General features: G+C 38.3%; 1 protein-coding gene across 1 annotated transcript in view; it reads right to left on the bottom strand.

The window, feature by feature from the left end:
- Window positions 1-23,050, bottom strand: part of MPDZ (multiple PDZ domain crumbs cell polarity complex component) — a 183,624-nt gene that overhangs the window by 113,802 nt on the left and 46,772 nt on the right. Inside the window, exons 4-6 of the mRNA XM_054727012.1 lie at window positions 2,137-2,346; window positions 1,513-1,652; window positions 649-862 (exon numbers count right to left, since the gene is read on the bottom strand). Of these exons, the coding sequence (XP_054582987.1) occupies window positions 649-862; window positions 1,513-1,652; window positions 2,137-2,346 (564 nt within the window). The remainder of the gene's footprint in view (window positions 1-648; window positions 863-1,512; window positions 1,653-2,136; window positions 2,347-23,050) is intronic.

Below are 23,050 nucleotides of genomic sequence, written 5' to 3'. Positions count from 1 at the left end.
TTCAAACATAAAAATGAGTCATAAGACATGTCTCTTTTGTTTAGTTACACTTCCCTTTCAAAAGATTGTTATTGCATAATCAATCTTGAAATTATCAATTCATCATCATAGTGACCACATTTAACCAGGTAAAGATAGGCACTGGTTTGGGAGATCCTTTGTAGAACTTTTTCTTTAAAAAAGGAAAGATCAAGAAAAAAAACTTTTACGTATTAAAAATGTTTTCTGCATAATCCTGCCTTGCAAGATTCCAAATTAGATTACTTCTTAAAGTCATCATAGACAGCTAACTGTAACAATAATACAGAGTATAATTGGCAAATTACAAAGCAAACTCAAGATAGTATCTGTCGGCAGATAGAGTCAATTTTGTAAAAGGTCTAATCTTTTTTTTTCATTTGAGAGATGTTACCAAATAAAAAAGAAACTATACAAAAGATGGTAAAAATTGTTTTAGAAGCCAGAAACTTATCAAAATTAAATAATAACTGTTCCAGGCGAAGGAGAGATAAAATAATAAAAAGGCAAAAACTCAAGAAATATCAAGAACCTAAGGAAAATGTAAAATAGTCATCTAGACACCTGTAAAAAAATAAAAAAGAAGTAGAAAAATGGGTTCTATTCCTTGTGAAAATCTTACATACGCACCGGATTAGAGTGAGCAGAAATTGTGCTGGCTGCGGATGGGGAGCGGGAAACCATGGGACTGATGAGCTGAGGCAACGAGCCTCTGGCAATAATGAGCTGCACAGTATCTTTGGCTTTCTGCAGGATGCTGATGGCCTGCTGATGTGTGATCGTCTGATCAAGTGCCTGTCCGTTGATAGCAAGGATTTGATCAGTTTCCTTCAATCTTCCATCTCTATCAAGAATGAGAAAGGAGGTAAAAGATATCTGATGGCTCCCAAAACAATGACAGCTTTCCTGAAATATAGTATCAGATTATTTTAATTCTATGTTCTAATGTCCACAATTAAGTAGCTTTTTCTAGGACTTCTACTTTTAAAAGCATATACTCTGGCTCCATTGGATCTAATGAACTCCCCCCATTTTAGAGCTCTCTTCTTTCAGCTACCTAACCTTTGCATTATATCTTGGATGTTCCTATCTTCTACAAATAAAAGCAAGGAGGCATATATTTACTTGTTGCTTTGAGTATATTAATAAAATCTCTTTTAAATTATCATGGGTTAAATGTATAGTTTTCTAAATAGTAATTTTAAAATCTAATCAGAAGAGTCCATTTATTAACATTGAGAACATGTCCTCGTCAAACTTTTCTTTCCTTATTAAAAAGTGATTAAGTCATGACTATATTGAATAGCTACTCTTCTTTCAAAAGGACTTACTTTTTATCATAGCAATGCCAATGATGTCTAAAAACACTGGTTAATATCATTATTTTTGGATTCTTGTTTGTTTTCATTCATTTTGCTTCTCTATATTCTCCCAGGGTGATCAATACCTCCCGAATGAGGTATCAAACCCAGACCAGCAGCCCGCCAGTCTCACCTGTGAGCCACACTGCCCTCTTGGATCTCCTGCACGAATATTCCCAGCTCTCCCCGGTGGTCACTCCTCAGTCCCACAACACTGAACCCGAGGCCCCCACAGGGAGGTTTGAGGAGCTCAAACACTTCTACATGGCGACCCTGTCCAGGAAGCAAAACAAGAAATAAAACTAAAAGCTAATCCTTGCACTTATAGTCATCTTATTAGTGGCATTACTTGGTTTAAAAAAAAAAAACACAACAAATTAATTTTTTCCCTAAAATAACCTTGATCCCTCATCACCTAGAATGAGACATTTTATTTATCCTGCAGAATATTTCTAGAACATAAAATATAATACTCAGTTGAAAATGTGATAATTTAAAGAAATGGAATAGAAAAATCTCTGAGCCATCCAAACACACAAAATCTACTTCATTTTCATTCCAATTTTTTTTCAGATGTTATAAATGTCTTAATAAATAATAATATATTTAACACTACATTTAATACATATATGTTTAATGTATATTTAACATGTTACATAAGATAAACATGTAAATATTCTTCAAATTATCCACGACTTGATTACATTCTTAAGATATTATACATTCTATCACAACTAAAAAGAAAAAATGATCTTGCCTGGGCCATATTTTTGATCAGTTGATCAAATTCATCACAAGCAGTTTTCCCATTGATGGTTGGAGTACCTGAAGCTGTAAGTACTTCCAGATTCCCATTGTTTTGGGACGATAAAAATGATTCATTTTGCAGAGTAGTAATTACAGCCGGGCTGAGATGTGGAATATGGGTACATTCAACATTTGAAATTGCTGAAGTTGCAATGTTTACCTAAGAGTAATATGAAAATCATTAACAAATTTCAACATTCCATAAACTATTAAATAGAAAACATCCCAAGAGGGGTAATAATGAAGTACATACCAAATTTCAAACTGGTCATGCCTTTTAATTAAGCAATTCTATTTCAAACATTATTTCAATGAGAAAAATTAGAATAACATGCAAGGAACTGTGTAGATGTGCAATGCATCACTATTTATTAGATAACAAAATATTTTAAAACTAATTATATCCAGTGTTCAACTTCAGGTTACTCATTCAAACACATGCAAAAAAAATACACACCTGTATACACTTGAAAGTAAAAAAAAGCCAGTTGTAGAACAGTATGTATAATTCAATGAACTTTATTAGACATTGGAACAATATAAAACAAACAAGCAATACTAACACTAGTTATTCCACAGAGATGGGACTCCAGGGGGCCATTTCCTTTCCATATTGTGTGAATTTTTATAACAATGTATCTAGCGAAGAATTTGGTCTTCCCCAAAGAGCAGTCTGCCTTTTGTCTGTGGCTCCTGGGAAGTAAATACTAAACCCTTGGGATTTCCCAGACAATCGGAGTGTCTTTGTTATTCATGGTAGGCCTCAAGGTCACAAGATATGAGGTCCAATTCTGAGACTAAGTTCAGCCACCTGGGCAATCAATCAATGAATCATACCTATGAGATGATGTTCAAATAAAAACTCTGAACAGAGCTCAGGTGAGCTTGCTGGTTGGCAATACTCCATGCATACTGCCATGCATAGACTTGGGGGAAGATACTTCCTAAGAAAAATAAAAGCTTTGATTTGAAATCCTACCAGACTGAGCTGTGTGTCTCTTCCTTTAGCTAATATCTGACCTGTATCCTTTCTGTAAAATAGACCACACCCATGAATTTAATAGCTCAGTAAGTTCTTTGGTCCTTCTAGTTAAATGTTGGAGGGTAGTTCTGGGAACAAACCTCCTAAACTTGCAATTGGTTCTGTCTTGTGGAGATTCTTCCCTCTAACTCTGTATTTGGAGTTTAACCCCTTTGCTGTTGCTCTCAAAAGTCTTGGGCAGCATTGCCAATCTGGAGGACTGTACCTTCCAACTTCACAAACTGGCCAATTCCAGATACAATGATATAAACAACAACAACAAAAAATAATTCCATTTTGGAAAAGTGTTCTATACTTACTTTTGTGTGCCTGTTATACGGAGCCCCAAGTTAAAGCTAAATAACTGACAGAAGAGTGCAAACAGCCAATCCTTCTATAGGGTGTCTGGAATCTAACTTTATACCTATAACTATTTATCAGCAAGGCGATACCAACTGTGTTTCGGGATCACTCTCTGAACTCATCCCCTTGCACTGTGTCCCCACAGCTCCAGCTATACTGACCACTTCACCTTTCCTCAAACTGCCAAGTTGCCCCCTTTACCAGTCAGGTACATCCTTCCCCCAAGTATCTACACGCTTACTTCTTCCATTCAAGTGTGCTCAATGCCACCCCACGGAAGTCCTCCCTGACACCCCTACTGAAGAAAGCATCACACCGCTGCACTCCAGGAGCTTGCCCGGCCCCATTTTCCTTCATGGTGCTTATTGCCACCAGCATGTACCCTGTGGCCATGGAGCTTTCATCCCAATCTGTCAAGACAGACTAGAGTCACTAGACTGTGGAATTCTCCAGTGGAGGAATCTGACTACTTTATTCTGAATTACATCCATTATCTAGAAGAGTGCCTAGCACAGAGTTGACATTCAACAAACATTTGCAGAATAAGTGTCTATTCATTTTGTAAGGACCTACTCTGATATCATCTCCCCAACAAGCTTCCAAATAACTTCATTTTCATTTTACAGGTGACATAATTAGCAAAGTCACACACAGTATATAGCAGACACAGTATAAGTTAGCTAGCTTTTTGTTTCGTCATGGCATTCTTATCATCTTTGTATTATATATAGAAAAAAGTCATTTAAGATATCATTTCTGCAAATAAAATATTAGGTAAAGAACTTCCATTAACAGAAGTAATCAAAATATTTCACAATGTATCACCAATCTGTGCCTAAGAGTTACATATCCTTAAAAATAAAACAGAAAACTCAACAACTTGCCAAAGTTACCAATTATTCAACCATAATAATTGCTATATTCAACCACAGATGAAAAAGAGATCAATATGCTTAGAAGAGGCTTCAGGGAATCCTTTCAAATGGGTATTTTAAATCTAGAGCAGGCACATGATCAATTATTATTTTTTCAAAAGCAAGCTTCTTATGCCAAACCTGCTTATTTTTTATCCTGAGCCACAGCACTTCAATAAAGCCTGCCAGCAGAAGATACACTGCTCAGGTTGAAGCAGATGGCATAATGAAGTTTTGACATGCTGAAGATCCCACACACCCGGACCTAAGGCCTATGGGGTATTTCATAGGAAAAATATTTGGATTTCTACTATGGTAAGCCAGATGAAAAATCACATTCCAAGAACAGAGTGTATCCATATGAAGTTAACTGATGAGGTATAAGCTCTGATACATGTAAGATAAAATGGGAGGGCATCCCAAGGGTAAAACTATAGGACCAGAGCAAGTATATTATTATATAAAAATGTATAAAAGTGTTAAATACCAGTGTTTTATCCAAATATGAGAGCGGTTTAGCCAATGTCAATGACTCCTCCTGTCTCCTCCTGGCCCTTGAGGTTCACATAAATGGAATATTACACTAAGTGAAATAAACCAGTCAGAGAAAGACAAGTATCACAGGATCTCACTCATATGTTCATGGAATCTAATGAACAAAATAAACTGATGAACAAAACAGATCCAGAGACATAGAAGCATGGAACACACTGTGGAATCTCGGAGGGAAGGCAAAGGTGGGTGGGTGGGTAGGCTAGAAGGGGTCAATGGGGCGGGGGGGAGGAGACATATGTAATATAATAAAGAGTTAATTTGAAAAATCAATGGAAAAATATCCTTGGGTGAGGATTAACACAAAATAAATAATAAATCTTGTGAATAAAAAAAAAAGAAAAGCAAAAATTAAAGGGGTCACACATGTAAAAACTATAATTTAATTATGTTATCATACAAAAGGCTTGTTTTTAAATTTTCAAGTTTATGCCCATAAAAAAAGCACAAAGCCCCCTTCAGATTTTGCTATGACTCTATTAAAACAGCTTTCTGAACTACTCTCCTTGAGAAACGATAATGGATTTTATTTTCCTTGGTAAGCTTGTTCATAGCAGACAGTAGAAATGTTTAATAAAAATAACCTGACTCATATCTTGCTTTTTAGATTATTAGATAAACAGAAGGAAACACAACTATGGTGGTTTTTACATATAGATAAACAATCTGTATAATTTATGGAAGTTGCTAGTAAATGAGCAATAGTTACCAAATAACTATGTGTTCAATATTTAACGTCTGGCTGAATATTTCATCTAAAAAGGCCTTTTATGTTCTTAGTAAATAAATATATAAATTAATAATGGGTTTTAATTAGTTCAAATAACTAAAACATATTTCAAATAAAGATTATGTAAAGTATTCGATTAAAAATTTGTCAAATTCTTCCTAAATGAAATACCTTCTCAGTATTTAGAAGTCTAGGAGAAGCCCTCTTGTAAGATGCAGTTAAAACCATTACTTGTTTGTTATTCTAAAAGGTCAGATAAAGCAGAAATAATAACAAAGGACAAATATGTAACTTAAGCATTTTATTTTAACTTAAAACATATGTATATTCATTCACAAATATCTTAATAAAGGGAGGGCTCCACCTTCTTTCTTGCATAAATCAAATTCATATAATAAGGCATTATTTTCAAATTCAGCCTCTAAACACAGAGCAAGAATTTGACACTTGGGAAACAATTTCATTAAAGAAACTTAAATTTTTATGAGCTCTTTTACTCAATTTTTTTATAGTTTAGTCAAATACAACCAATTCACCAGGAATAGTTTTATCCATCAATCTATGTAGTTTTTCAAAACAATTTAAATAAATTTTCATAAATTTTTGTCATGAGTTTATATATTATACTAGAGGCCCGGTGCATGAAATTCATGCACTAGGGGTGTGTGCACCTCAGCCTGGCCTGCACCCTCTCGCAGTCCGGGACCCTTCGGGGGATGTCCAGAAGCCAGCAGTCGGACATCCTTCTTGCAGTCTGGGACCTCTCACTCCTTACCACCCGCCTGCGTGCTGCTCCTTACCACTCGGCTTGCTGCTCCTTCCTTAGCACTGCCACAGAGGCAGGAGAGGCTCCAGCCACTGCCTCTGTGCTCGCCAGCAGTGAACCCGACTTCTGGCTGAGCGGCACTTCCCCTGTGGGAGCTCACTGACCACCAGGGGGCAGCTCCTGCATTGAGCATCTGCCCCTGGTGATCAGTGTGCATCATAGCAACTAGTCATTCTGGTCATTCTTCCATAATGGTTGCTTAGGCTTTCGGTATATAGACTAGAGCCCTGGTGCATGAATCCATGCACGGGTGGGATCCCTCGGCCTGGCAGGTGATCTGGGCCGATTGGGGTGTCTCTTCTAGTCCAGATCATAGCCAGTCGGGGCTGATGGGGGATGGGAGGCCACGGGAGGTTCTGATAGGGGTGATTGGTGCCGGCCAGCCAAGGGGAGGGGGTGAGGGAGGTTGGCTGGCCGGGGGGAGGGGCCACAGGTGGTTGTGATCAGGTCAATCAGGGAGGGACCACGGGAGGTTGGCCGGCTGTGGGAGGTTGGCTGTGGGAGTGCACTGACCATCAGGGGGAAGCTCCTGCATTGAGCATCTGCCCCCTGGTGGTCAGAGCACATCATAGTGACTGGTCGACTGGTCGTTCCGTCCTAACAGTTGTTTAGGCTTTTATATATCCTATATAATAAAAGGCTAATATGCAAATTGACCGAACATCAGAACAACCGAACAAATAGTTGCTATGACATGTGCTGACCACCAGGGGCGCTCACGGAACATGGCAGGCATTGGCAGCAGGCGGCAGAGGGTGGAACACAATGGGCATCGGTAGAGGCAGGATGGTGGAGCAGGTGAGTGGGGACACCAGACCAAGGTGGGGCACTAGTCGCTGTCATCAGGTGAGCCTCTGGTGGTTACTGAAAATTCTTTGCTCCCGCATGCCACAGTCCCACCCAGTGCTCGCACCTGCTGCCAGCGCCAGCCCCGCTTGCATCCACTGCCAGCGCCAGCCCCACTCGCACCTGGAGCCGGCACCTGAGCCACTGCTCACACCCACTGCCAATGCCCGGTGCTGGTCCCAATCGCTCGGTGCCGTCTGTGGGTGCGAGCGGGGCCAGCGCCTGTCAGCACGTGGGAGCGGTGGCGGCGACGGCGGGAGTGGGGCTGCTGGCTGACAGGGGACCGAGGGCCGTGGCGGGAGGGGCCAGGTGGGGCGTGGAGGATGGGCTGAGACCCGCCCCTGTGCCCACCACAGCCCTGTGGCCCACAGTTCCTTTCAAGGTGCACGAATTCATGCACTGGGCCACCAGTATAGATAATAAAGCCACAGAATTGTAAAAATATTTATAACTAGCATAAAAAGGTATAGTTTCTGATAAATATACACTTACTTGATAAGTGCTGCAGAAGCACAAACAAGAAAATACCTGAATAAACAAGTGTTTAATGCTCTGGACAAAAGTCAGTATGTCATACAGAAGAAATGGACCGTATCCTTTCACCCACAAAGTCACTTATTTGGAGCATGTGTGCTAAGAGACTTCCTTCTGCTATAGTAGCATCCCAGGAAAACAAAAATCACCTTTAGTTCTATATACATTTAAGCTCACCCTGTGGGAATAGCTCTACCAGAGTAACCCTTCCACTATGAGCAATTAAAAGATTTATATAAAGAATTATTTTTTAAAAAATTAGTTTTAGCCCTGGCCAGGTCACTCTGTTAGTTAGAGCATCATCCTGTACATCAAAAGTTGCAGGATCAATCCCTGGTCGGGACATGCAAATAGTGAAAGTAACGGATTGATGTTTCTCTCTCACATGGAGGTGTCTCTCTCTCTTCCTTTCTCTCCTTAAACATAACCTCAGGTAAGGATTTAAAAAAATGTTAAAAAGCTTTAAATATATAAAAAAGAATACATCACTCCTGCTATAGTCTATGCATTAGAAGCAACTCAATAAGCCCAGCCCACACTACAGAGAAGAGATCACACAAGAGCATGAAAAGATCTCACAAGGCAGAGATGATCTTAAAAGCTGACACAGCTATCACAGCAAAACAGCTGAAAGCGGAAACAGAGGAAAAATCTTAAGAGCCACCACAGCAAAAAGCATTGTATCTTCCAAGAAAAGTAAAAGTGACAACTGACTTAACACATTGCGGGCGGATCACAAGCATTCTCTTGTATTCATATTACACAGTGTTTTACAAAAATGTTAAAGGCACGCCTTAAAATTAAATACCCACTGCATTTTGAAGTTATTTATTACATGTTCTTACAAGCTAATATCTTTTTAAAGTATGATACTTTGTAAAACGTTTTTTGTACTGGTTCAATAGAAACTTATCTGCCACTGGGTAAAGTTAGCAATAAAACTACTGGTGCCCAATGTGTTAAGTGAATCAATGAAAGAAGATAACAGAATTTAACAATTAAGGATAAGAACAAAAATACTTGACAACTGTCCTAGTGCTCTCAAAACACCTCCTCCCCCCACACCTCACAAACAAAGTATTGTGTTGTCTCAGATTTGTACAAAATCAAAAACAAACAAACAAAAAAAAGATTAGGCAAGAAGAAATGATCCCTGGTGCAATTTCCCTAATGCAGAAAAGATTGAAGAGCACAAAGAAGAATTTAAAAATGGGACTAAATCAATAGAAATTGCTCAAAACAATAAACAATCTAAACTTATTGAGTTTTATATTTTTAATATATTTTTTTATTGATTTCAGAGAGGAAAGAAGAGGGAGAGAGAGAGAGAAGCATCAATGATAAGAGAGAATCATTGATCGGCTGCCTCCTGCACTCCCCCTACTGGGGATCTAGCCTGCAACCCAGGCATGTATCCTTGGCCAGAATCAAACCTGAAACCCTTCATTCTGCAGGCCAATGCTCTATCCACTGAGTCAAACTGGCTAGGGCTGAGGTTTAAATATATGTAGACTTAAGTACTGCAGGATAATCACACAAAACACAGGAGTAGTGTCAATGGGGCTTAAGTTAATTAAGTTCCTTGCAATTTCCAGGAAGTAGTGAAAGTATTAATTAAAGTAAAAAACAAATAAATTAAGGGCACAGGTATCTGACAAACGACTCATATCTGGCCTATATAAAGAAAACTCAAAACCTAATAGTTAAGTACATATTTCCAATTAGAAAATCAATAAAAACTTTTCAGCAATGTGGAAAAATGGATTTCAAATAAGAATATAAAAAATGTTCAGCATCATTACCCGTTAGATAAATGCAAATGAAAGCATAAAGAATCTATCCTACCTAATAATAGACAAATATGCAAATTGACCGTACCTTCGCTATGCCCACGATTGGCCAGGAGGCGCGGGGGGTCGGGACTCGGGGTGGCTGGGGTGGCTGATTGGGCTGGCAGGACGCTGAGCTCGCGTCGCCCGCAGCGGCACGAGCTCAGCATCTGCGCCGTGGCTGTGCTGCGGCACAGAAGGGGCCTCTGGGGCAGCGAGCCCACGTCCCGCCGCGGACCATCAAAAGTGGGGGAGCTGGGTGCCTGTCCGCTCCAGCACCAGCAGACAGGCACCCAGCTCCCCCACGATCAAAAGCGAAAGCGTGGGAGCTGGGTGCCTGTCCACTCAGGCACCAGGATGGCAGGTTAAACCTAGGGGACCCTACATGTGCATGATTTAATCATGCACTGGGCCTCTAGTATATATATATATATATATAAGCCTAAGCCACCAAACAACCAGACCGGTCGACCTGTCAACTGGTTGCTTTGACGTGCACTGACCACCAGGGGGCAGACGCTCAATGCAGGAGCTGCTCCCTGGTGTTCAGTGCACTCCCACAGCCAACATCCCTCGGCCAGCCAACCTCCCGTGGTCCCTCCCCGCTACTGGCCAACCTCCCGCGGTCCCTCCGCCCGGCTAGCTGGCCCCCCAGATCGGCCCTGATTGCCGGCCAGGCTGAAGGACCCACACCTGTGCACAAATTTGTGTACTGGGCCTCTAGTATCTCTATATACCTATCAAAATGATTAAATAAAAAACAGTGGCAACACCAAATGCTGAAGAGGATGTGGAGAAAATGGATTGCTCAGACGTTGCTGGTAGAAAGGTAAAATGTTAGAGCCCCTCTGAAAAACAGTTTGTCAGTTTCTAAAAAAAGTACTAAACATGCATTTACCATGTAGCATAGTAATTATACTCCTGGACATTTACTGTAAAGAGATTAAAAAATTATGTCCATGAAAAAACAGGCTTTATCTATAATAGTAAAAAAGTGGAAACAAACAAAATGTCCCTCCATAGGTACATCCAAACTATTGAATAATATGGAATTATACTCAGCAATAAAAAGAAAAACTATTAATATACACAACAACTTGGGTAATCTCAAAAGGTCATATACATTATGATTATCTATAATAATAAAAGCATAATATGCTAATTAGACCAGATGGGCTTCTGGGCGACCTTCCAGAAAAAGCCGGGGCTGCAAGGGAAGCCTGGGTCCCGGTCCCGGGTGCCTGACTGTGGCCGGAGGGAAGCCCAGGTCCCGGTGCCAGAGGGAAGCCAGTGCAAGCAGCCAGGGGATGGAAGGCCTACTCTTGCACGAATTTTGTGCATTGGGCCTTTAATATTTTTATAATATTCTTGAAATTATTAAATTACAGAGACAGAAACGCTTTACAATGAATAGGGATGGTGTGGGGAGGGAGCTGGGTATGACTATCACAGGGTAGCATAAGGAAGATCTTTGTGGTGACGGAATAGATTGATACCTAGATTGTGGTGGTGGCCACCCAACCTAAGCAAGTAATAAAAATGACACAAATGGAAAACATTACTGCACATTATACCAATATCAGTTTCCTGCTTTTGATACTTTACTATAATTATTAAGATGTAACCACTGGAAGAAACTTGGAGACATACATACAGAACCTCTCTATACTATATTAAAAACTTCCTGTGAATATAGAATTATTGCAAAATAAAAATATTTTTTAAAAGTTGACTCAAATAGGTCAAGTATATTTACTGTAATCTTTAGAGTAACTACTAAGAGAATAATAGAATTAAGGAAAAATAACATACCAATATAGAAAGAAGATGAAATAAAAAGGTAACACAAAAGAAGACAAAACCGAATGAATAAAACACAAAGAAAACAAAAAAAGGCAAATAAAATAATAATTTATCAATAATTATATTAAGTGTAAAGGGGTTAACTATAAAGTAAAAGACAAACTGTCAAATTATAGAATATTATAAAAGCCAAATACATGCTGCTTACCAAAGATAGAAGTTAATAATAAAGAAAAAAGATGAGGAGAACAATAGAAAGACAGAGAAAAGATATACCATACATACATTAACCAGAATAAGTCTGGTAAAACTAAACTAATATCAGACAAGCAGAGTTTAGGGCAGTGATGGGCAACCTTTTGAGCTTGGTGTGTCAAACTTCGCCAAAAAACTGAGCATAACTTGGGTAGTGTGTCACTTTGAGGAAAAAACTAACTCCAAGACTCTAGTCACAAATGTTTCATCCTCAGGAGCAGCAAATGTTTCATTCTTGGCATGCGGCCGCGTGTCATCAGAAATGGCTACGCGTGTCAGTGCTGACATGCGTGTCATAGGTTCGCCATCACTGGTTTAAGGCCATCCTATCTAATAAAAGAGTAATATTCAAATTGACTGTCACTCCAACACACAAGATGGCTGCCCCCATGTGGACACAAGATGGCCGCCACGAGATGGCCAGCAGGGAAGGGCACTTGGGAAGGACCAGGCCTGCAAGGGAGGGCAGTTGGGGGCGATCAAGCCTGCAGGGAAGGGAAATTGGGGGCGACCGGGCCTGCAGGGAAGGGCAGTTGGGGGGGACCCAGGCCTGCAGGGGAGGGCAGTTGGGGGGGACCAGGCCTGCAGGGGAGGGCAGTTGGGGGTGACCAGGCCTGCAGGGAATGCAGTTAGGCATCAATCCAGCTGGCAGGGGATGTCCAACTGCCCGTTTAGGCCCGATCCTACTGGGATCGGGCCTAAACGGGCAGTTGGACATCCCTCGAGGGGTCCCAGATTGGAGAGGGTGTAGGCTGGGCTAAGGGACACACCCCCTCCCCGTGCACAAATTTTGTACACCAGGCCTCTAGTAAGCATGGAAATTAAGAGGGACAAATCATAGAGATAAAGGTTCAATTCAGTAAGATGATAAAACAACCTTAGTAATCTAAAACTATAACCTCAAAACACATAGGTCAAAAGGACTCAGAATCCAAATGAGAAATAGCCAAAATCACAATCATAAAGTAGAGGTTAAACACATCTCTCTCAGTAACTAATGGAATAGAAAAAATTAGTAAGGGTCTAGAAGATATGAACAACATTCTAAATAAAATTGACCTATTGATCAATATAGAACACTGCACTCAACAATTGCTAAATACACATTCTTTTCAAATACAAAATAAATATTTATCTAAGTAGACTATAGGTATTTCTAAAGTACATATCATCAAATCTCAATGAACTGACAGCATACAGAAGTTCTCTGATTACAGAGAATTAAGCTAGAAATAAACAAATAAGAAAAAAAATCTTAGTCAATTGGATAATATATTTCAAGAAATTATAATAAAAATTTAAACATTTGAAACTGAATGATAATAATAAAGATACAACACATCAAAATTATGGGGTACAGTTAAAGAAATGCTTAGAAAGAAATTTATGGACTTATAAAATAAATAGGTTAATAGAAGAAATGAAAGATTTAAAAAAATCAGTGAGCTGAGCATGTTTATCAAAAAGCTAAAACAAAACAGTATATCAAACACGAAAAAGAAAATAACATATGTTAGACCAAAATTCAAGAAAATAGAGAGTACATTAAATAAATTCCAGAAAGTCAAAATTTGGTCTTTAGAAAGAGGAAAAGATTAATAAAATTGTTAAATTCCTAGCAACATTGATCCAAAAGAAAAAAAAAAAAACAAAACTGCACAAGGCATAAATTTCCAACACTGGGAATAAAAAGAGGGACCCAATTAGACTCTACAGGTATACACAATAAAAGCCAAATACTAGTACATGCTGCTTACCAAATATACAATCTATAGTAAAATTTCTGGAAAAAAAAAAAGACATGAAATAAACTAATACCTTAAAAAACAAATTTAGCAAAATGTCAATAATTTTTGCCCAGTCGTCTTAGCTCAGTGGTTCAGCATCGACCTATGAACCAGGAGGTCATGGGTTTGATTCCGTTAGGGCACATGCCTGGGTTATGGGCTCGATCCCCATTGTGGGGCCTGCAGGAGGCAGCCAATCAATGACTGTCATCATTGATGTTTCTAACCTCTCTCCCCCTCTCCCTTCTCTGAAATCAATAAAACTATATTTTAAAAGAATGTCAATAATTTTGTATCTATTAACAAAATTGAGGCCATTATTAAAAATCTTCCCACACATACTTAAAAAATTAACACCAATTTTCTGAACTCTTTCATTGGCAAGAAAAAGTAACTGCTCTAAACTTTTGAGACCAATTTAACCTTGACAAAAACCTAAGAAGGACATTACTAGACAGGAAAATTATAGATACAAAAATACTGAACAAGAATGTTAACAAGAATGTTAACACACTAAATCCAAGATACATTAAGAAGACAATGATTACAACTAAAAGGGCAATGCCAGAAATGTAAGGTGTCCCCCCAAAAATACACACTTTAACAGTGGATAACGCACTTAAATTTTCACTCCTTTTCAGGGTTAACTGATTTGAAATCATGGGTGAAGCCAGACTAAGCTTTGAACAAAGAAAATTTATCCACTAGACTTTTTTAAAATATATATATTTTATTGATTTTTTACAGAGAGTCAGAAACATCGATGAGAGAGAGACATCAATCAGCTGCCTCCAGCACACCCCCCACTGGGGATGCGCCCTTGACCAGAATCGAACCTGGGACCCTTCAGTCCGCAGGCCGACGCTCCATTCACTGAGCCAAACCGACCAGGGCTATCCACTAGACTTTTTTGTTGGTATACATAAAATATCAAGTTTATGGTACAAAACTGGGAACAATTGACAAATTGATGGCACAAAAAAACAGAATAAAATTATTCGTGATTTTTGCAATTCCATTGCTTCATGTTATTAGCAGTGCCTGGACCAGAATGGTCATCAGTTTGAAAACAGGGGTTGACAAAAAAAACACAAAAAAAAAACATTTCTGTAGATTCTTTTAAATTTTGAAAATGAACTGTACGGTAATAAATACTGATTTTATAATCATTCAAAGTGTGTATATATACTTTTGGGGATAACCTATACGTAAAAACTGGTAGTTCAATACAAAAAAAGAACCAATAGAAAATTAGGCAAAAAAAAAAAAAACCAGGAACTCCACAAAGGATATCCAAATGACCAAAAAGCATATGAAAAGGTACTCAACATAATGAGTTTTCAGGAAAATGCTAATTAAAACAATATGATATTACAACTTAAGTGCAGAGTGGCTAAAATTGGGGAGAAAAGGAATTTAAAACCGGTGTGCCAAGTGTAAGCAATGATGTGCAACAATGAGATTTTCATAATTAGAGTGAGAGCATAGACCTACAACAACTTGGAAAAACAGTTTCGACAGAATCTACAAATGCTGAAGGTATACCTTAGGTTAGTGGTCAGCAAACTCAGTCAACAGGGCCAAATATCAACAGTACAACGATTGAAATTTCTTTTGAGAGCCAAATATTTTAAACTTAAACTTCTTCTAACGCCACTTCTTCAAAAATAGACTCGCCCAGGCTGTGGTATTTTGTGGAAGAGCCACACTCAAGGGGCCAAAGAGACGCATGTGGCTTGTGAGCCGCAGTTTGCCGACCACAGCCTTAGGAGATAGAAATTTTACTCTTACGTAAATATCCAAGAGAAATGAACACTTATGAGTATCAAATGACATGTGCATGGCAGTTTCATTTACAATAGCCCCAAACTGGAGAAAACAAAATTACAATCAACAAAAGAAAGGACAAATATATTCTATTATATTCATACAATGAAAAATGGAAAAGAACTTCAGCTACATACAATGTAAGTGAATGTCACAGACAAAAAGGTAAGAAAAATAAGCCAGGCACAATATATATACACTAGAGGCCCGGTGCACGAAATTCATGCACTGGATGGGGGGGAGGCCCTCAGCACAGCCTGCCCCCTCTCACAGTCCGGGAGCCCTCAGGGGATGTCCTACACAGTCTGGCTGCGATGGCTCAGAGCAGGCGCCCCTGTGTGTTGTGTCTCTGCTCCGGCCCGCCCCCAGCCCCCGCCTCCCTGCGGCCGCTGGGGCTGGCGGCAGCACACAGTCCCCTCCCGCCCATTTGCGTGTGCAGCTCCTCCTGAGCCAGTTGTGATGCAGCCTCCTCCTGAGCCGGTCTTGACGCCTTAAGGTGTCCCAGCTAATTTGCATATCACCTCTTTATATAGATAGATATATAGATATAGATATAGATATAGATATAGATATAGATATAGATATAGATATAGATATAGATATAGATATAGATATAGATATAGATATAGATATATAGATATATATATATATAGATATATAGATAGATAGATATATAGATATATAGATATATATACACACACACACACACTCAGACTGCATTTATATAAAATTCAAATACTTATTTATGGGATAAAAGTCAAAACAGTGTATTATCTGACTTTTACGTGGAATCTAAAAAAGCTAAACTCATAGAGAGAGAAGATTGGGGATTGCCAGAGGTTTGGGGCAGGGAAAATGGAGAGATGGTGGTCAAAGGTACAAACCTCCAGTTATAGGATGAATAAGTTACAGGGATCTATACATCATGGTGACTATAGTTAACGATGCGGTATTGCACACTTGAAAACTGCTGAGAGAGGAGATCTTAGATGTTTTCACCACACACACACACACACACACACACACACACACACACACACACAGGTAATTATGTAAGTTCATGGATAACTTACCCAATTGTGGCATTCATTTCACAATATATACGTATGTCAAATATGTTCTGTATCTTAAACTTACACGATGTTATATATTAATTATATCTCAAATAGGATACACAAAACATAGTGATTCCTTTTAGGCAGAAGGTTAGGACTGACTGAGGGAACACCGAGTCTTACGGAGTGGTGGTAACTGTCTATATTTTGATTTCGGTGAAGGGTTATATGTGTAAACTTGATTTGTAAAAAAATCCTTGAGCTATATAATTTTGCCCTTTACTGTAAATGATTTTTAAACATTTTTTAAAAAGTTTGTAAAATAACTGATACAACCAGAACACAGAACCTAGACACCACAATGGATGACATAAAACTACTTCCCTTTAAAAAAAGTAGAAATAGCCTCTACATATCAAGGTAAACCTTTTATGACACTGAATTTACAGTTCAATTACCAGACATTCACCCTAAGTAAAGGGGGCAATAGAGAGTACATGTCTATCTGAAGATGGAGCTTACTCTATTACTGTGATGGATGACCCTCCTCAGGCTTCTTATGAATTTAACGGGCTGATTTCCATTCCCAGAATAAATCCTTTAACAGGTACTCAAGTCAACATGAATCGTCAGCAAATGCGTTTTACCCCCAACAATTATACATTTTTGAAACTTGTAATCATTTATCTGCAGATCAAATTACAAGAAGAAAAAATAACCATTATGTTATCTTATACTTGTACACACTGGTACTAGGCTGACATAATTGAGAGATTTCAAAATTATAAACTGCTTTATATGTTTTTTTCTTCAATAATAATACCTATTCTATAAAATTAATGTCATTCCAAAAATCAATGATTTAAACATTTTGATTATATTAATATGATCTAAGTACTTAAGCTTAACCAAATTCTTCAAATATGCAGAGTCACGTAACTAAATCTGCTACAAAATATTGAAATATTGTCTTCTTAAGTTTCATCTATCCTTCCTGGGTTGTTAATTGAAAAGGAAGTTAATGTGTTTAGTTCTATTTTAATGGCTAACATCAATCTCTCCAAAGTACTGTCTACAAAGATGACTGCTTAGGATCAAACAGAATTTACTTGTGGTTCTGTTACTGCAACTTTGAATGCTCAGTATAGCAATAGAATAAAATGATACAAGCACTATGGACATTTGATGGGTATTACATTTCTATCATTTGAAAGCCAAATGTATATTATTTTGAAGTAAGCAAGAAAAATGACCACTTCTTTTGCAACCCTAATTTCACAGACTTCAAAAAAGATTTATAAACTTATATTGCTAGTTCGATTTCCCATTTTTTTTGTTTGTAATTCCTTAATATAATGAGAAATAAGAAATAGGCGCACTCTGGGGAATCTGACAAAACAGATGTACCTCACAGAAATGGAGACTTTTAAAAATCTGCACCTTGTCCTTTTTTTTTTTTTTTGCAAAACAAACAAAAAAAATGTGAATTTACAAAAATGCTATGAAACACTCTCTGGAACTGATCCCAAACATAAAATGCAAAGATGGATAGGATGTTGAGGGTATTCAATGAAATACAGCACCTAAAATCGTAGCAATCACAGGAAAAATATTTTTTATACATAATAGAACTGCATTTCAAGTTTGCAACCAAAGGAGTCCTCCTTTTACATAAATCTTTCAAGTGAAATACTGATTAGAGCACAACTCTGATGCATTATTGAACAGGCAAAAACCCTAGCACAATAATTGATGGTGGCACTTTGATTTAATGATCCTTATTTTTAAAGCTAATCAAAGAAATTGAGTTGCATGTTCAAAGGGGATTAGCTTAATGTGATGAGACTATTTTGGACATAAAGTCGCTCACAGCTCCTGAACTAAACAAGATACAAAATGTAGCAGCAAGTTATAAAGGGGTGAGGGACATTTTCAAATGAAATAAGCATAATTTTACATTTTCTATGAGACCTTCCTTTCATTCATTTAGATACTTGGTGAGCACCTCAAATATTCAAGACATTGGGCTCTAGTTGAAGAGAAAGAGGCAAATAAATGCTTTCTATAATCACTAATATGTTAAATACCCTATAAAATTACTCCACCAGAATCAATTCACCCACTTTTCTTTTACTAGATATGATTACTGAGTAGCAAAGCAGATAGTGGTCTAAAAACCACATTATAATTTGCAGATATTTTAAAGTAGCTGTTGACTATCATTAGCTGATCAATTTTAAAAGGTAAGGAGATTGAATTTAGAGAATAATTCCTTAACCCAAGAATGTTTAGCTAAATAAAAACTGTTTTAAAATGAATATTTAAGGAGTCATTCTAAGTAATCAAAATGAAAATTTTCTGCTCCTGTCCCTATGTATAAAGTACACAGTTTTAGTGCCATATGTGTCTTAAAACCCCTCTGTGCTAAAAAGGATAAACTATGAACCATGAAACTTAAGATGGAAAGCCAAGGACACTTAAACCTAAGGAAGAAAATGTATTAAAGAGTAAGTAAGATTCCTGTCTTCTTTGTTTCGGTATTTAGACAACTATATATGGATGATTACCAACCTACCAAAGCCAATGCTGACTGAATTAGCTTATTAAGTGACAAAATCAAGTACAAGACTTTGTACTTTTATACAATGTCATCAACTTAAATGAAAGGCCAAGTAGCAGATTATGCTATTTTATGTTTTAGTTTTCACACAAAACTGCATCTATAAAGACTTTATTCATTCTTAAAATTAAATCATAAAATATTTTCATTAAAATGCATACTCACTGAAATGTTGGCTCAGACAGCATAATGCAGAGTACTCCATGTATATTTTGTAAAATAATTTTAAAGAAGGTCTAAATTTAACTAAACTATTTAGAAATACTCTACATAAAAGGATCAGACACCCCACCACCAATTTTCTAAAACATATATGAACACTTTGATAAAGACTAGAAAATAACTTGAAATTAAAACAGTCACAGTTTTGTTTTAAACTATTTTCATTATGCATTGTTACCACTTAAAAAAAGTTAGGTCCAATAACGAAGTAAAATATAACAAGATTTTTTAATCTATCCCGACTTTCTACTAAGATTCCAATTAGATTCCCCTAATTTCAAAAACAGTGGTTTCTTTGTCACACTATTTGATTATTTTAATAATACCTTTATTTTTTATTCGCATCGCTGTTGGGGGAGGTATATGTGGTAGGATGAGAAAGGAAAATGACAGCAAATTTTTCTCATCTCCTCTCATCAGGAGCAACAGTCTATTCCCCCACCCACCGAATCACTAGAAAAAGTTCTTGATGGAATAGTGAAATTATTAATCTTTTAATATCTTGACTCAAGTGTGTACAGCAAGCATGTCAAACTCAAAGGCTAACCCAGGCCAAATAAACGAGGTATGTGGCCTGCAGGCCGCGAGTTTGACATGCTTGGTGTACAGTATGTCTTTTTAAAGTACTTGTGCTGCATAAAAAATACAATTATTGTCTAGAGGAAAACCACTTTTGTTTGAGCTGCAACCTGAACTAGCTATATTTTTTTCATGAGCACCATATTACTTAAAAAAAAATTACTAAATATCAAAAAGTGATTACTTAGATATATGGCAGATAATTTCTTGAAAATGAAGGAAGTAAGCCTGTCACTTCAAGGAAAACAACTGACAGCAATTGTTGCCATAATAAAATTTGATCTTTCAAGCAATAATTAGAATTTTGGAAAACTTGTATTTGCCACCTTAAGCATGACAACTTTCCGTAATTTAAAGACTCTGTTGATAAGATGAGAAGCTCCAAGTGTAATTTTTTTGTATTATACAATGAAACATAATTTTTCCACTTTTTGCATTTTCCAGATGACCAATATGATACAAAATATGCATAGGTTTGAAATATTCAGCCCGGCCAGTATTGTTCAGTGACTGAGGATCAACATATGAACCAGGAGGTCACAGTTCTATTCGTGGTCAGGGCAAATGCCCTGGTTGCCAGCTTGATCCCCACTGGGGGGCGTGCAGGAGGCATCTGATCAATGACTCTCAGCATTGATGTTTCTATCTCTCTCTTCCTCTCCCTTCCTCTCTGAAATCAATAAAAATATATTTCAAATAAAATATTCAAAGAGCAAGAGAAACAGACTTTAATAAAATACAAAATTTTCACTGATTTGGTTTCAGATTCTACATTGTAACTAAACTTGGAGAAATCAACCAAAGGACTTGTATGCATGCATATAAGCCTAACCAGTGGACAAAGACAACAGGGGGGTGAGGGCATGAGTGGGGGGGTGTTGGGAAGGTAATGGGGGGATGAGGACAAATATGTAATACCTCAATCAATAAAGAAATTAAAATGAAAAAAAAAAAAAAAGGAAATCAGTGGGGGAAAAAAAACCACAAACTTTGAGAAACTACCAAGAAGAGCTTGGTAGCCCTATCAAAGAAAAATATCCACAATTATCTAAAAAGGCTACATTACAACTTTTCTGAGCTAAATATCTGTGTGACATCAGATTTTCTCTAAATGTATCAACTAAGTAATATCACAAATCCAAACAGATCAACTGTATAAGCAGATATGAGAATCCAGTTGTCTTCTATTAAGTGACATTAAAGAGATGTGCAAACATGTAAAGCAATGCCACCCTTCTCACTAATCTATATATATAAAAGGCTAAGTGACCATCTGACCATCTGACTGCCTGACTAGCCGGTACATATGACACACACTGACAACCAGGGGGCAGACGCTTGACGCAGGAGCTGCCGAGTTGTGGTGACTTGGCAGCTGCAGTTCTCAGGTGACGGACCCCAGAACCAGAGAGGGGAGAGCCTGATCCTCGCAGGCTACGCGATTCCACCTTCTGCCGTGGGTGCACGAATCCATGCACCGGGCCATTAGTTTTTAAATATCATGGGTTTATTACAGCTAGTTTAAAATTATTAAATATTTCTCAATTTTAGTTTCTAACCTCATAAATACTTATGTATAAAAACCACATAAATAAAAGTGCATTGTGGTCCTTAGTAATTTTTAAGAATAAAATCAGGTCATGAGACTGAAATGTTTGAGAACTACTGCCTTAGACAATTAAATTTCAAATAGGAGAAGGAATAAGAAGAGAACTAATATTTATTAAGTGCTTGGTAAGCATCAGGCTTATGCCTTAGAGTTGCTAGATCCATGTTATTTAGTTCCCATTTTATAACTAAAGAAGGAAAAAAAGAGGGTCAATGAAGAAACACACACACACACACACACACACACACACACACTACATGTGCATTTTCATTTTAAGAAATAAACCCTTACTTATCAAGGATATAATTAAAATATGTTCATTGAGATGTTTATGAGGACAGCAAAACAGAACATGACACAGCTTCATGATTAAGACCTGGGTTCTTGAGCCAGCCTGCCTGCCTTCAAATACTAGCTTGACCACTTAAACTTCTCTGTGCCTGTTTCCCCATCTGTAAAATGAGGAAAATAACATTATATACTTCATAATATTTTTGTAACGATGAAACAGGTAACTGCACAGAATAGTTCACAATAAGAACTTAATACCTGAAACAATGGAACCAAGATGGCGGCATGGTTAAACAACTAATCTGCTGCCTCGCACAACAATTTCAAAAATACAACTAAAAGACAAAACGTCTATCATCCAGAACCACGGGAAAGCTGGTTGAGTGGTAGATTTACAACTAAGGGGAGAAAGGAGCACAGACGCTGAAAAGCTGAGTGAGGTACGGAGGCGCGCGAATCGGGCTGGCGGCGGGCGACTGGGTGTGCAGTTTTTCTTCAACCCACAGGGAAACAAGCTCCTGATCACTCTGAAATCCAGTTCCTGGGGATACTCGGGGGACCCAGACACCTACGGGGAGAAGCTGGACTCTCAGCCATCGGGTCAGAAAGTGAGAGTGACTTTTTTGCAGAGGTGCACCCAGCAATCATTGTTTTACTGCGCTGGAACACAGGGCGCAGGGACTTGGAAACGTGGAAAGGCAGAGACGGCTGACGCCAGCCACCACCGTTGGCCACGCCCTAGCCTAGTGACGCCCTGAGATCCCGCCCCACCCTGAGGCCCCGCCCCGCAAATTCTACAAACCCGCCCAGGCTCCACACATCGGCTTTTGCATATAAATGGCCTGTTCTGTGGCAGCTCAACCAAATTAACTGCAGCTCCAGTCAGACTGCTCCAAAACCGCCCAAGCAAAGGAAGAGAAAACTAGTTCTTGCTGTAGCTCCTGCTGGGGGACACACAGTACACAAGGGTACACCAAGAGTGTCCACCTCAAGTAACTGGGAGGCTGACCCATTGAACCAATAGGACATCTAGTACACAAAGCTACCCTACCAATTCAGGGAAGCAGCGAAAATGAGAAGGCAAGGAAACCAAAGATCACAAACCAAAGAAATGGAGGAGAACAAGCGACTGGACATAGAGTTCAAAACCACGGTTATATAATTTTCAAGAATTTCATGGAAAAGGCCGATAAATTCAATG

This window comes from Eptesicus fuscus, chromosome 15, assembly GCF_027574615.1.
Source record: "Eptesicus fuscus isolate TK198812 chromosome 15, DD_ASM_mEF_20220401, whole genome shotgun sequence".
NCBI classification, from domain to species: domain Eukaryota; kingdom Metazoa; phylum Chordata; class Mammalia; order Chiroptera; family Vespertilionidae; genus Eptesicus; species Eptesicus fuscus.
The sequence above is the reverse complement of the archived record's forward strand: the minus strand, read 5'-3'. Positions and strand labels throughout refer to the sequence as shown.